Source organism: Rhamphochromis sp. 'chilingali', assembly GCF_963969265.1.
Source record: "Rhamphochromis sp. 'chilingali' genome assembly, chromosome: 13".
NCBI lineage: Eukaryota > Metazoa > Chordata > Actinopteri > Cichliformes > Cichlidae > Rhamphochromis > Rhamphochromis sp. 'chilingali'.
The window spans coordinates 21503370-21516625 of record NC_137940.1 but is presented as its reverse complement, the minus strand read 5'-3'; the positions used below and the strand labels follow the sequence as shown (position 1 = coordinate 21516625).

The 13256-nt window shown below is 42.5% G+C and overlaps 1 protein-coding gene across 1 annotated transcript; it reads right to left on the bottom strand.

The window, feature by feature from the left end:
* Positions 1–2965: 2965 nt before the first annotated feature.
* On the bottom strand, positions 2966–10211 carry tbx22 (T-box transcription factor 22). The gene is made up of 8 exons (XM_080901158.1): positions 9803–10211; positions 9109–9367; positions 7856–7957; positions 7606–7780; positions 5389–5553; positions 4525–4589; positions 4126–4211; positions 2966–4032 (listed from the first exon to the last, which is right to left on the bottom strand). The coding sequence occupies exons 1-8, from the start codon at positions 9936–9938 to the stop codon at positions 3506–3508; spliced, it is 1515 nt and encodes a 504-aa protein (XP_080757284.1). The 5' UTR covers positions 9939–10211; the 3' UTR covers positions 2966–3505.
* Between the last annotated feature and the right edge of the window lie 3045 nt (positions 10212–13256).

Sequence of the window (13256 nt, the reverse complement as noted above, 5' to 3'; positions counted from 1 at the left end):
TTTCCAATTTTATGCTAAGCTAAACGAAGCTAAGATAACCTAAGCTAATCATGTAAGAACCCTGCTTCCGGGTCCAAACTACTCTATGTTTATTAAGGTTCTATTTAATCTGAACAAGCCCCTAAAAAAGGTATTGATAACTGTCGGCCTATCTCGGTTTTTATTACCACTGTTCATTTTAAAGCTTCGTTTTAAAAACCTTACAATGTAACTACAGCCCAGCTCACACGGCAGTATATTAATGACTAACCCCTTATTGTGAATGGATTATCTCTGTTGTTCTTCTGACTGAAGTTTGGTCCGTTTACAGCATCCTGCCATGCGATCGCATTTGTCCCTAACCATCGGGAACACCCGCGTTAACTTATCGAGTGGAAAAAAGTTAACGTTCATCCTCCAGCTTCACTGTGCTAATGTGTTTATATTATGCTAACCATAGCTGTGTAGACAGCTAGCCCAAATTCAGTATCCCAGCAAACGTCACTGCTGTTTAGTTTCCTGTCCTTATTTATGTCGGAAGCAGAGCTGTATGTCTTAATTTTTTCAGAAGTCTCTCAGTCAGAACATGGTATATTATGTTAAGTGGAAACTAGCGAGCTAACTTCCTGTTAACTTCTAACGCCATTAAATTTAATAAATTCTGTTTTCATGGATGCCTGGATGTTAAACTTAATTGTTACACCTGGTAGAGCAGCCACACTGATCATTTTATTAAAGATGAAAGAATTTAAACAGTTTTTAGCTCTCAGTGATGCTGCAGTGTTAGTTTGACTTTGGGACCTGAAGTGGAGTTTGGACCCGGAAACAGTTGATAACGTCAGACTTAAAGACCGGATACTTTTGCAGTTAGCCAGGTAGCTTTTTTTTTTATTTTTTATTTTTTTTATTTGTTATATGAATTCTGCTTTCCAGATGAAATTGGAAGACAGAATTTACAATTCCCAGTTAGAATTTTCATCTTGAACAATTTAAATCAAACAAAATTAAAAACAATAAAACAAAAAAATTCCAATTTGGAAAATCGGAGCAGTCCCGCAAACCCCAAATTAACAATCCAAGATGGCATGAGCGAATGGCAGTAAAAGTGTAAAACCTTTAAAAACAATTAAATTGAATCTTTACTGCCACTATCACGTATTTGTGACTTGCTAAATAAGCCATTCACGGAGTACTGATCAGGATCTATCCATAAGCGTGCTGCAGGGGTGTTTTTAACCATAAGAAAACAAGTATTGCACTGCTTTGCTAGTGACATATGACTGGCTCTACCTCCTGAGAAGCGAAACAAATCCTGTTTTTTCTTGCTTTTCTGACTTTACTGCTGTAACGAGTTCTGAAATCCACCTTTTCTAGGTGGAACATAGACTAGCGGCATATTTCTCCTTCTATTGGCAGAAAAATTGTTTGATGGACATTGATGAGGTACAGCTGTTCAGCTTTTTGACCATTACAGGTACACCATTCATCGTGGACTTTACGTAGTAAGACATGATACTATGAACACTGCTATATGCTGAAACCAACAAGTATAAGCCTACAGTGTAAGTGTGCTCCTTCATGTATTAATTCACAATGTGCAGTCATGGTAGATGGCTGCCCCCAGCTTGGGCCTGGTTTTGCCAGAGGTTTCTTCCTGTTAAAAGGGAGTTTTTTCTTCCCACTGTCACCAAGTGCTCACAGCAAAGGGGGTTGTTTAATTGTTGGGGTTTCTCTCTATTATTGTAGGGTCTTTACCTTACAATATAAAGCCCATTGAGGCGACTGTTGTTATGATTTGGTGCTATGTAAGCAACACTGAATTTAACCGAATTTTATCAAACACAGTTTTAGCTATTTCAGACTCTATGAATGTGCGTCAAACCTCTTGTTTATCTTTTTCAATTTAGCACACTCATATTTAGGCCCACATGCTCATGTTATCTTTTTCCTTCTAATATCTACCACAAGCGTGTGCCTGCTTCACTGAAGAGTGACAGGTGCAATGTTCAGCCCTCCTGGTATGAAAGCAATTTGTCTAATTGAAAGATCAGGAATTAGAAGGGAGTTTAAAATGATTGTCCTATGCAGGCCAAATGGAAATGACAGACAGTATCAAATAACCTGTCCAGATTATGTTGGTCTGCAGACAAAGAGCAGGCTGTTTGATAGCGGCGCACCTGACCATTCACCAAAACACGGGCCATCCCCTTACCGAGATCCTCAATTAACTTCTTCCTGCTATTTCCACGTCCAGCTCACATTAGCTCACCGCCATGCTCGGCTGTGACAAGTAAATTGCTGTTTGGTTATGACCGTTTGTCGGGAAACAGGCCATTTCCCTCTCCCTCCCTCCCCACTTTTCCTAAACTGCTGTTCCTAGCTCTGCTGAGAGGGAGGAGAGAGACAGGGATGAACGGGTGCTGGTTTCTGACTGAGCTGAAGGCAGGAATTATCACATCAGTGGCTGAACGGGTGTGCCCCATTTGGTATGAACGCAAAAAAAAACCCAAAACAACTGTGTTGTGTTGGCCAACGGTAGTGATAGCTTTTCATTTGACTCTGAACAACACAACAATCAAGAAAAGAGCTGATTTAAACTGTTTCAGGGAGCAAAGCTCTTGTTCCAAATAAAGGGCTCTACTGAATAACCATTTCACCTCCATGCATCTCTGATTAGCCTTATTATTGGTAATAAAATGCAGGAATGGAAACTGGCTGCCTGGATTCTGGCAGCTGTGGTTCTTCCCCTAAAAATCACACAGAAACCTGATGAGCTCATGTTATTAGTCAGGGGTGGCCAGGCCTGACGCAGAGATTCAAAAACACAAAACATGCTTTTGTTCACTTTAAATGGACAGCGGCAGATAATTGGAACATAATGTGCACCCTTTCATCATGTCTCCTTCAAACTCGCTTCCTGTTGCTCAATACTGCATGTGTGCTTTACTCTGAAATACATTTGGCATTTATGTTCAAGCAGAACTGTCATTATGCGTGTGCTATGTGTGCACTGCCGTGTTTGAAAGTGTATAAAAAGACCATTTGGAAGTTGTGGAGCTCAACAAAAAGCACGAAAAAACTTTAATGGGCACTTATGGTCAGTTTAACAAACACGTTCATTATAATAGTTCTGTTACATACCTCATTGCTGATGCTCTTTGGTAACACTGTTACAGCCCTTGATGCAGTAAAACTGTGGACTGAACTGTCAAAAGCAATCTGTCCCGAGTAAAAATCTGCATCCTGCCTGAACAGGAATGTTTCTGTTTACTCCGTTTTTGGCTTCTCTGGCTCTAGACGAGATTGCAGAATGAAAAGGAGCTGCTCGCAATCTGCCTCGGGATCGCTTGTTTGTGCTGGTAACTCCAACACGTTTGTGTAAAAGAGTTTATAAATACAAAGAAGTCCCCACAGCCACATTTCTCCTCTCAGTCGGATCAAGGAGGATCAGCCCTTTCTGTTGTGTGTGTTCAGTTTTGGGATTGTTATGCTCAATGGGCCGGAGCCCGCAAGTGCCGTCCAGCCGTCAGAGGCAGTGGTTGGTGGTCGGGAGCCAGGGAGGCTGGCGCAGCAGACAGTCTGTAGTGTCTTCGGCTAGTTTGGGGTGCCGGGAAATGGCTGCAAGCTGGGGGTTCAGAGGGAAGCTGTAGCGGTAGAGGCAATACGGGCTTACAGTGTCTGAGAGATGTGGGGGGAGAGGAGAGCTCTGAGGGCTGAGAGGGCAGTGTAAGGGGAGTAGGCAAGGAGACCCCGGGGACTCGTGAGGACACGGGTCCCTGCAGTGGGGCGGTTTCTTCCCCTGCAGCGCAGAGAACAGCGGGAGGTCTGTGAGAGGAGGCAGAGGGGAGAAGCCTCTCAGTCTGTCTGCTCCCAGGGAGGAGAAGGCTCTGCTGGGCAGAGGGGAAATGCTGGGTGAGGTGGTGGAGGTCTTGCTGTAGAGGGGGAGAGTGAAAGCGTGGACAGCGGCGTCCTGGCAGGACAGCGGGTGAAGGGATGAAGATGAAGAGATGGGAAGGAGGCTCTTCACACTGCTGGTGGGCGACCCTGAGCTCCCTGTCAGCGGACAGGACAGGAAAAAAATAAGACACTGAATCAACACGGTAAAAAAGTCAAATCTCAGAAGTAAATAGAGCTGGAGCACTTTACCTTGGAGCTGTATGGTGAAAGGCTTGAAGTCCAGGCTGAAAGGGCCTCTCCAGGGATATGACTCGAGCAGGCCATCCAACACTCCCCTGCACACACACACACACACACACACACACACACACACACACACACACACACACACACACACACACACACACACACACACACACACTTATTTATACATACTGTAAAAGCAATGAAAAACGTTATTCCAGGTATTTAAATTTTGGTACTGAGAGGTGTGAAATTCTGCACTACTCAGCTCAGCTTTATTTGTAGGTTTTATGTGGCTTCAGATTTCAGTGGTTGAACTTTAAATCCCTCTTGGGTCCTTTAGTGGAGCACTTTCAGCTAAATAAAAAGTGTTTATGTTCAGCGTTCAGTGAGAGTTTGCTATACCTATTCCTTCCTGGATCTCGGAAGCCTTTGGCGAAGGGGTTCCTGTCGATCTTCAGTTTTGTAATCTGGCCCAGAGGAGAGGAACAGACACGGGTTAGAGTGGATTTGTCAACGGTTGACGTGCTTAAGCTAACAATGAGCTCAGCTTTTACAATAGAGTAGAGTGGCAGAGCACCCCCGCGGGACTGCATCTCCCAGCAGCACCCAAGGCGATCAGCCATGTCAAACAGGGGTTCTTGCAGAAGGGGTTCAGGGTCGTTCAGTTTTATCCTGTGCTTTAATAGGCCGTGGACGGCTGCAGTCGGCGCAGTCACAGCTCGTTACTGCGTTTCTGTAATAACACGTTCACTGATAGTAAAATGAGCCCTGATGAAAAGAGCTGGCAGTCCCTGCGGAGGGCTCTGTTACTGGAGGAATGGTAGCCAACAGCAGGGTCAGGTCCCCTCGACGGGAACACACACACACCCTCTCTGAGCAATTGGACCAGCAGAAAATCAGAACACTGCAAATTTATGATTTGGCTGCGAGCACATGGAACCGGGCCTCACTGGCTTCACAATGTGGACATTTTATGAGGTCAAGCAGCCTGAGCTGTTCACTGGAACATCATCATAACAACCGTGCCAAGGAAGAAAAGGCTAAACATCTGTTTTTTGATCAAATCTGGCAAACAGTAGTAACACAGAGTCACTGACTGATTTTTCTTTATTAAACATCACTTCATTTTGTTAATGTTCCAATTCATGAAAAAGTCAGATGTTTATTAAAGAAACAATCCAACATTAGTGCGCTTAGTTTCTGAGTTCAAACCTTCTGTTTGTGAGAAGTATTGAGAAGTATTTCAGCACTGCTGCTGAGTGTTACCTGCTGGTTCTGGTAGGCTGTGACTGTGGTGAACTCTGTTTCTGGGAAGGAGAAGCTGTGCACTCCGTCAGCAGGCAGCGACTGGATCTGAGACAAGTCCATGCGAGGGTTGTGTTTGATGATGTGCACACGTGGCTTGTATTTATGCATCGACTGAAGAATGATCTGCATCATGAGACGAAGAATGAAAGGCTTTTTATTTATTTATTTTTTAAGGTGGACATCAATTTGGAATCATCTTTCAGATCAGAAACGGACATGTCAAGTATTACAGCTGCATGTTCTTTTTTGTTTTTTATATAAAAAAAACCCCTTTAAAATAAAAAAAAAATGCAATTTTGTAAATCTGTCATTTCCATTTTTTGTGCTAACAATCCAAAAAAATAAAGAAAGTTCTGGCAAAAACTAAATTTTGCTGTACTTTGTAGTTTTTTTTAAAATGTAAAACAGATTTTAAAATAAATTTCATTCTTAAAAAAAGGAAATTAAAAAAGTGGATTTCAGGCTGTTTTAGATATAAATCTTCTTCTGGTGCACGACAGTAGGTTACATGATTAACAGGATAATGAAAGGAAATATCCAAGTCTTTAAAATACAATTATGAAGAGCTCTACGTTTTATAAAAGTATTTAGCACAAATGTGCCTTTCATCAAATAAACCTAATAAAACATCAAATATGGTTAAATATGTCATATTACTAACAAAGGTCTGACAAATTATTAGTAATACACTATGGGTTACATGTGACCTCTTTGCGAACAAAACAAAATATATGAAACAATTATTTTGTTCCTCATATATTGTCATGGAGTAAAACTGGTCTCCTAGAAGGTTGTTTGGGGGTTTTATAGCACAATTTTTTGAGGTGGAATATTAATATGATCATTTTTTTAATATATATTTGGGAAAGTAGATTAAAAACACTGAAAAGAGTCAAAACAAATAAACATGTAAATGTAACAGCACAACTGTAAAAATTTGTGGTCCTAACATCTCGAGCAGCTGTGTTAAACTCATTTTGCGTCGTGGGCCACATACAGTCCACTTTGATGTTAAGTGATCTGAAATGGGCCGGGTCGGTGAAACAACATGATAAATGTGTAAAATCATAGAAAAGGCTATAATAGTTCACTGTTCTGTAATTATAAAGCCTAAATCTCTTCTTAATACAGTTTAATATAAACAGACTATCCTGTAATTACAAACGTTTTTGTTTTTTAAATTATTGTGGACTCATTAAAATTTTCATATTATTTGATATTTAATATTTGAAACAGTAACTTTCCTGTAAATTTAGCTCTTTATCTGTTAGTAAATTACTGTGATGTTGTATGATGAAAGGCGATGGAGGTGGAGAGGTTTTATTAATAGGAAAAGCTGTAAAATTTATGAAATTAAAGATAGAAATTTAAACTCTATCCACTCCTTCCCATTTTCTATAGCTGCCCAATGGGCCGGCTTAGAGTCTTCAGCGGGCTGATTCTGCCCCCCAGGCCTTATGTTTGACACCTCTGATCTAGACTATTTCTTTTCACAGGAGAAAAGCCCAATAAAAAAACGGTAATGTGATATATGAGGTTTCACAGTGGAGGGAAACGCTTTCTAAAATAAACTCAGCACTTACTGACAAACAGCAATATGTTAAGAAAAAAAAAGTGAAGACAATAAAGTTAATTAAAAATGCGTAAAATGTCCATTTGAGATTTTACACTGACCACGAGAGATGTGGATTTCGAGAAAGTTATTCTTGTCTTTTTTCTTTTCTTTCTTTTTTTTTAAACATGAAATTAATTTAATAAACACACAAGTTCCAGCGTGGACGTATAAACAGCAGGATCGAGTCGAAAAGCCTCCAGATGCCTCCCTGGTCACAACATTTGCAGATTGCTAAATCTTTCGCGGTAAACTTTGGAGCTGAGAAGTATTTCCGCTTCCTTCCTCCCTCTAAGATATCCAGGTTTCCCCTCGATGTTACAAATGTGTAGGAGAGCAGTTTAAGGACTGAAACTCTCAACGCAGTCAGAAAAGCAAAAGCAACACGCAGAAACACATAAAAATGATTAAAAAGATTTGTTAATATCATGATCTAATACACAAAAATTAAAGAATGATCTTCAGCACATACGCTTTAAAAACGAACTCCCTTTTAATCTTAGTGCATCTGATCCTTATCCAAAGCAAGAAGAGCAACAGGAGGCAGCGTGTGGGTTACCTACATGTCCCTTATCGTCCATCTCGTTGTTGGTGAGCTTGACTCGGTCAAAGCTGATGACCTGACGCATCCACGTCTCTCCTGCGCACGGGGAGTCCGGGTGCACGTAGATCCGCGGCGAGATGCAGGAGTGATCCGTGTTTCCAGCCACCATCCACTGCGAGCTGTGGTACACATACCTGCGTGGAGGAAAGCGCGTGTAAGTAAAAGGAAAAAACAACAACAACAAGAATAAAAAAAAAATCGGCGCTCACCTGTAACGTTTGGAGTCCACGGGCATGACGTCCATCGCGATATAATACTGCTGGCAAGGGTCCAGATTGCGCACCTTGACGCGCACAGAAGGAAACATTCTCCTGATGAGAGGAGAGGAAAAATAACAAGAGAGAAGTCGTGTTTGATCTCTTTAATGAAAGCTGCTTAATAAAACTGTTAAATGCGTATTTGGCCATCACGGATTTCAGTTTATAGCGACGTCTTAAAGACAAGAAGAGGCCGAGACGCTTCTGCTTCTGCCGGCCAGGTTCACAGGAAAGTTCAGGGACCTCCAGGGGCCCTGAGGGCGTCGTCACTGTCCGAGATTTACAGCGCGTGTTGTCGGTGATTGAGTAAACGGAACTTAGATTTCCGCGCGCAGTCATTTATCTGAATAACTCATTTATCTGAGCAAGAACCCGATTTCTGCGAACCTGAGATAGAAGCTTAATTACACTCCCAACAACAAGTTTTCTCTGTGCAAACGATGCGTCACATAAAAGAGATCTTACAGATCGGCAAATATGGGTAAAATACTAAGCTAAGAATGATTTAGAAAACGGTTTAGTTCATGAATATGAGTTAATTCACAAAAGCAAAAGTAAGTGACATATTTCCACGTGATGAAAAGCCACTTTCAGTTTTTGTTCTGAACCTCATAATTTGTTTTCGTTAGTTTAGGGAGTGATCTTATTGTACACTGTTGTTCTTCTGCTCGCCTCCGATTGGTTGTATCTTGATAGAGCGTTTTAAAATCCTCGATAAAGCCGCACCTGTGACCGCAGAACAGTTAATGTAATTATCATAGCCTGATAAGCCCGCTCCACATTGGATTTTATTTGCAACAGACGCTTTAATGAGGAAGCACACCTTCAGTTATCATTAAAATGTAGACAAGTCTTTTTTAAATTTATTTGCGGGGGTAATCCCCTTCAGAGGCCCGGACTGAAAACTAAACCGACGGGTTTAAATTGCACTAAGATAAAGTATCTGATTAAACTGTCGTTTTAACTAAAATCTCAAACTGTGGCACTAAAAACATAACGGCCAGACTGCACTGTATCTGGTGATCTACAGAAAAACGGCTGTAGCTCTTTGCTTGTTAACGTGGAGGCAAATACAGTTGGAGTTTAAACGTTTTAAATAAAAAAGCTGGTTAAAGTTGGTAAAATCAGCAGGAAGACGGCTTGTGCGGGGCTAAGACTTCACACGAACTTCTTTGAATTTAGTCTTTCTTGCGCAGATGTTTTACCTTCCGGCTTTAGTGATGATCATCTCGGTGCCGATCTCGTAGAATCTCCTCCACAGCTCGGAGCCCTGCAGCTCTACTCGGACCTCTCTGTCCGGCCGACAGTCGCTCTCCTTCGGCTTCTTCTCCTCGCTGCTCGGGTCAGAGTCTTCAGTCTGTGATCTGTCAGTCTGTCCCTGCGGGTCACAGGCTGAGGGGTCCTCTCCCCTCCTCGGTGTCGGACATGCTTTCTGTAGCTGGTTGATGGGATATTTATTCTGGTCTGAAAAGTGGGGAAAGGAGTGAAAAAAGAGAAATGAGAAAAAACACAGAAATGTGTCTATTTTTTTTTTATATTTAATGGAAAGCCAGAACTTTGGAAGCTCTTTTAATTTGGGGAAATTTTAAAAATTGGTAATATTATAAATCTTATTTTACTTCATGAATGTTAAAGTTCCTAGAGCGAGCTAATTTTAGCCCTATTCCTCAAAAGCAAGTTCACGTGATAACTCTTGAGTTTTAACTGATTGAATATATTCTAAATCATGAGAATTTTAATTTTTGAGAACTTTAAATGTGGCCTAAAGATGAAAAATCAACTGAACCTTGCAACTAGAAAGTTGTGCGTTTTCTGTTTTTTCCCCCAAAATTGTGCGTAAAAGTCCTTCAAATAAAAAGCAGCAGGGTGCTCTCGGCGGTTAAGCAAAAGTGTCCTCACCGGGAAAGATGCTCCTATCGCCGCTGGTGTCAGCGCTGCTCGGCTCGTGCTCCTCCGACACTTTAATCCTCTTGCAGGGCTTCCCGACCAGCGCCTCCACCGAAAAGGCGTGAGCCCGGGAGCTCAGTCCCTGCATCCTGGTGGGAAACACCGTCTGTACGGCTCCTGTATTCCCCCGAACTTTAACTTCGTCCCGCACAAAGTTCAGCCTCCTAGCTCGCTCAGAAGAGGACAGGCAGAGCAAACACCAGCAGCCGCAGCACCTCAGGGAGCTCCGCGTGACGCTGCGTAATTAAACCGCTGCGTTCCCATGTGTTCTCCGAGACGCGCGCCCGCATCAAAAACACCTCCCTGATTATTGGCACGCCTCTTCTCACTACAACATTTCCCCCCTTTAACCGGATCAACTTCTCGCCTTCCCTCTCTCACAGAGAGCTCGTTCCTCCGGTTCCGCTCTGCGCGTCATAGAGAAGGAGGGGAGAGCGCGCATTCCTTCACGTGCGGCCCCGCGCCGTAGTAGACATCCACCTAAACTCTAATGTAACCTGAAATTCATATTAACTGAAACGAATGAGAATAAAGTGAAATAATAAAGAGTGAAATAATGACATTCATTTCATAATCAGTATTTTTGCGCTCGACGTTGGAACTTTGGAACCAAAACAAGCAGCCATTTGGCTCAATACGCACCTGAATTAAGCTTATCTGAAATATCTTTTTGTTTCTTAACGTTGAGAGAAAAGTAAAAGGACTCGATAGATGTTGGATATTTTTTGCTGTGTGTTACTTTGGTCTCGGAACAGCCTGTAGGAGCATGTTTGCGCGCCTCACTGTCCTCAGAAATTCAAAATTCTTAGGTCAGTTCATAAATTTGGGCAGTAATCTTCGACTCATATTAAATAATAAAATTAAACGTTTAAGACAAAAATAAATTTGATGGCTTGAATTTATCCTGTGTCTTCGTCAAATGTAAATGTTGTAATGTAAAGGACATTTTTTTTTAAACAAATAAGCCGTTCATTTGCATTCTAAGATGCTCTCCTATTTAGACGGCCCATAGGTTAATACACTTATTCTGTCAAATATTGTAAGGAGGCGAAAGGCACAAATATTTAGATCTGTTAACTCGGACCATCTGGAAGGTAAAATATCACCGTGAAACTCTCTGCATGTCTGCTGAAGCTAACATTTCCTATATTAATTTGAAGGCTTTCCGTAAAGCGCGCTCACGTCTCCCGTTTCCTTGGTACAGAAGTGGGGTTCTTATTCGTGGTACCCGGTGAGGTTGTGCGCAATAGTCTGGTTCTCATAAATGCGTGGATCAGATGGAGTTTGGCGCACAGGGGGAAGAAAAGGGGTCTGTAATGACAGCTCGGGATTATTACATTACTGCTCGACATGAAATAGATCCGCTTTACACAAATAAAAGTCAGCAAAGGCTCTATTTAAAATGTTTTTTAATCACATGGTGTAATTGCTCTGAGGAGAAAACAAATGAGGGCTGTGTTTACAGCACGGTTGGTTTGGTTGCTGATGGAAATCTCTGACAACAGCCGGGAAATGGAGAACTATGACCAACCGGAATCACATGTTCCCTGTCATCATATAACCTGCTGTCGGACCCCGGCCTTCGTGTTTATTCTTTCCTAACTTGTCGTTTTCTTCCAAAGCATCTCAAACACCCGCCGTGGTTTCAGGCTGGGGGGGAGGAGGGTGTAGCAGATCGGATCTGGCTGCGGCCTGCTGCTGCTGTTCCTGCTGGCTTTTATTGGAAAAAGACGCTCAAAACTGATAGAAATAGCCTGCGCAGTCTCTTTCCTCGCATGTTTGAGAGATTGCTTTCCGTGCTGTCTTCGCCAGTCAGCTCATAAATCTTTCTCATGGGATTATGGGATGTCAGGAGAGTGATGACGAGCGATCGCCTCGCCTGGCTTTCTGCTAAACGGCCCGGCACCTTCTTGTTGCTTTCTGATTTGGCGCAAACCTGCGGCCGTTCAGGGATGGCTGGCACACATGTTTCCTCTTATTAAACACAATATGCGTGCACGCGCTTGGCGGAAACAAGGGATTCAAATCCAATTAAGAGGGAGGCCTCGGGTTTCCATTAAAGCGGAAGTTCGATGACCAGCTGCAATTAGGTTTCCCATTCATTTTTTTTCGCCTTCCGGCTTCTCGCTGCCATGCTGTTGATTTGTATACAGGGCCTTAATTAATAGCAAATAATTGGCCTTAAACTAAAGGACCTTTATTTGTCCATAAGAAGTGTTTTTCTATTATCTGCACTTCAGTTTTCGCGTTGTTTATTCACAGCTATTTGTTTTTTCCAAGTTTGTGCCTATTTGGAGCTGAAGGCCAGGGCCCAAAGAATAATCACCACCAGCCACACACCCATGTGCTGTATGTGCGCACAGGCTCACAGCTCGCAACGTGTGTGTTTATAAACAGGCCTGGCTGTCTGTGGCTCACTGCTGAATGGATGTGACGGGGCTCCCTTATGGTTTGTTTTAAGTTGGGTCATGTGTGTGTGTGTGTGTGTGTGTGTGTGTGTGTGTGTGTGTGTGTGTGTGTGTGTGTGTGTGTGTGTGTGTGTGTGTGTGTGTGTGAGAGGCTTATTCTGGGCACGGGATGCCAGCTCTCTTGCCAAACGTCAAACTTCCACTGCCTGTCTCCTGTGACGTTTGCAGAGTGATTAAATGTAGGACGGTGGCTCTAATGGGATGTGACCTCTCTGCTCTGTGCTGGTACATGGATGACGGCTCACCTGGAGTACTATGACTGCTATGACAATGATGTGCTCATTTTTGTGTTGTTTGCTGTTATCGTCATCGTCTGCTCCTGTTTTCCATTCGAAGCAGATGTGGAAAAGGACGCATAAGGAAGCCCAAACAGAAGCTATTCATCCTCATGTCATCATGTCCAGGGATGTGCATCTGTGTAATGTCACATCTGCTACTCATAACCTCTGCCTTGTCCCTCTTCTTGGAGGTACAGCAGTGTCTCTCAGACTTTCATGTCCCTGCAGGAATGAAGCCTTCATTCACATTCACTGCCTCTGCATCTGCAGCAGCACTCATGTGAGAGTCACTGGGACTGATCACATCCTCTTCTACTTGTAATTAATTAACTCTGTGTGCCAGCACATCGTGGTTCTTGATTTGCTGGCCACATGAGACTTTGTCAGAAAATATCTTAAAGAGCCTGAACAGTTCTAAGATAGATGAAACCAAAATGAACTTTTTGGGAAGAGAAAAGTAACTGAAACATACCACATTACCTGCCTAACATGGTGCAGGTAATGAACAGGTCCAAATGCCTTTGGACATGAAGCAGTTGAGTAAGTACAAATATCTAAAGAATGGTCACTTTTGACTTGCTATTCATCACTATCTCCTTGCTTTTATCATGAATGTCACAATTATTTATACTTGTACCGGCTGAATAGTCATTGTCCTTA

Coding starts and splice junctions, on each gene's coding strand:
- tbx22 (XM_080901158.1), bottom strand. CDS start 9,938: ATGCAGGGACTGAGCTCCCGGGCTCACGCCTTTTCGGTGGAGGCGCTG. Junction 7,958..9,108: donor ATCATCACTAAAGCCGGAAG/GTAAAACATCTG, acceptor TCCTCTCATCAG/GAGAATGTTTCCTTCTGTGC. Junction 4,590..5,388: donor CAGCCTACCAGAACCAGCAG/GTAACACTCAGC, acceptor CCTCTGGGCCAG/ATTACAAAACTGAAGATCGA.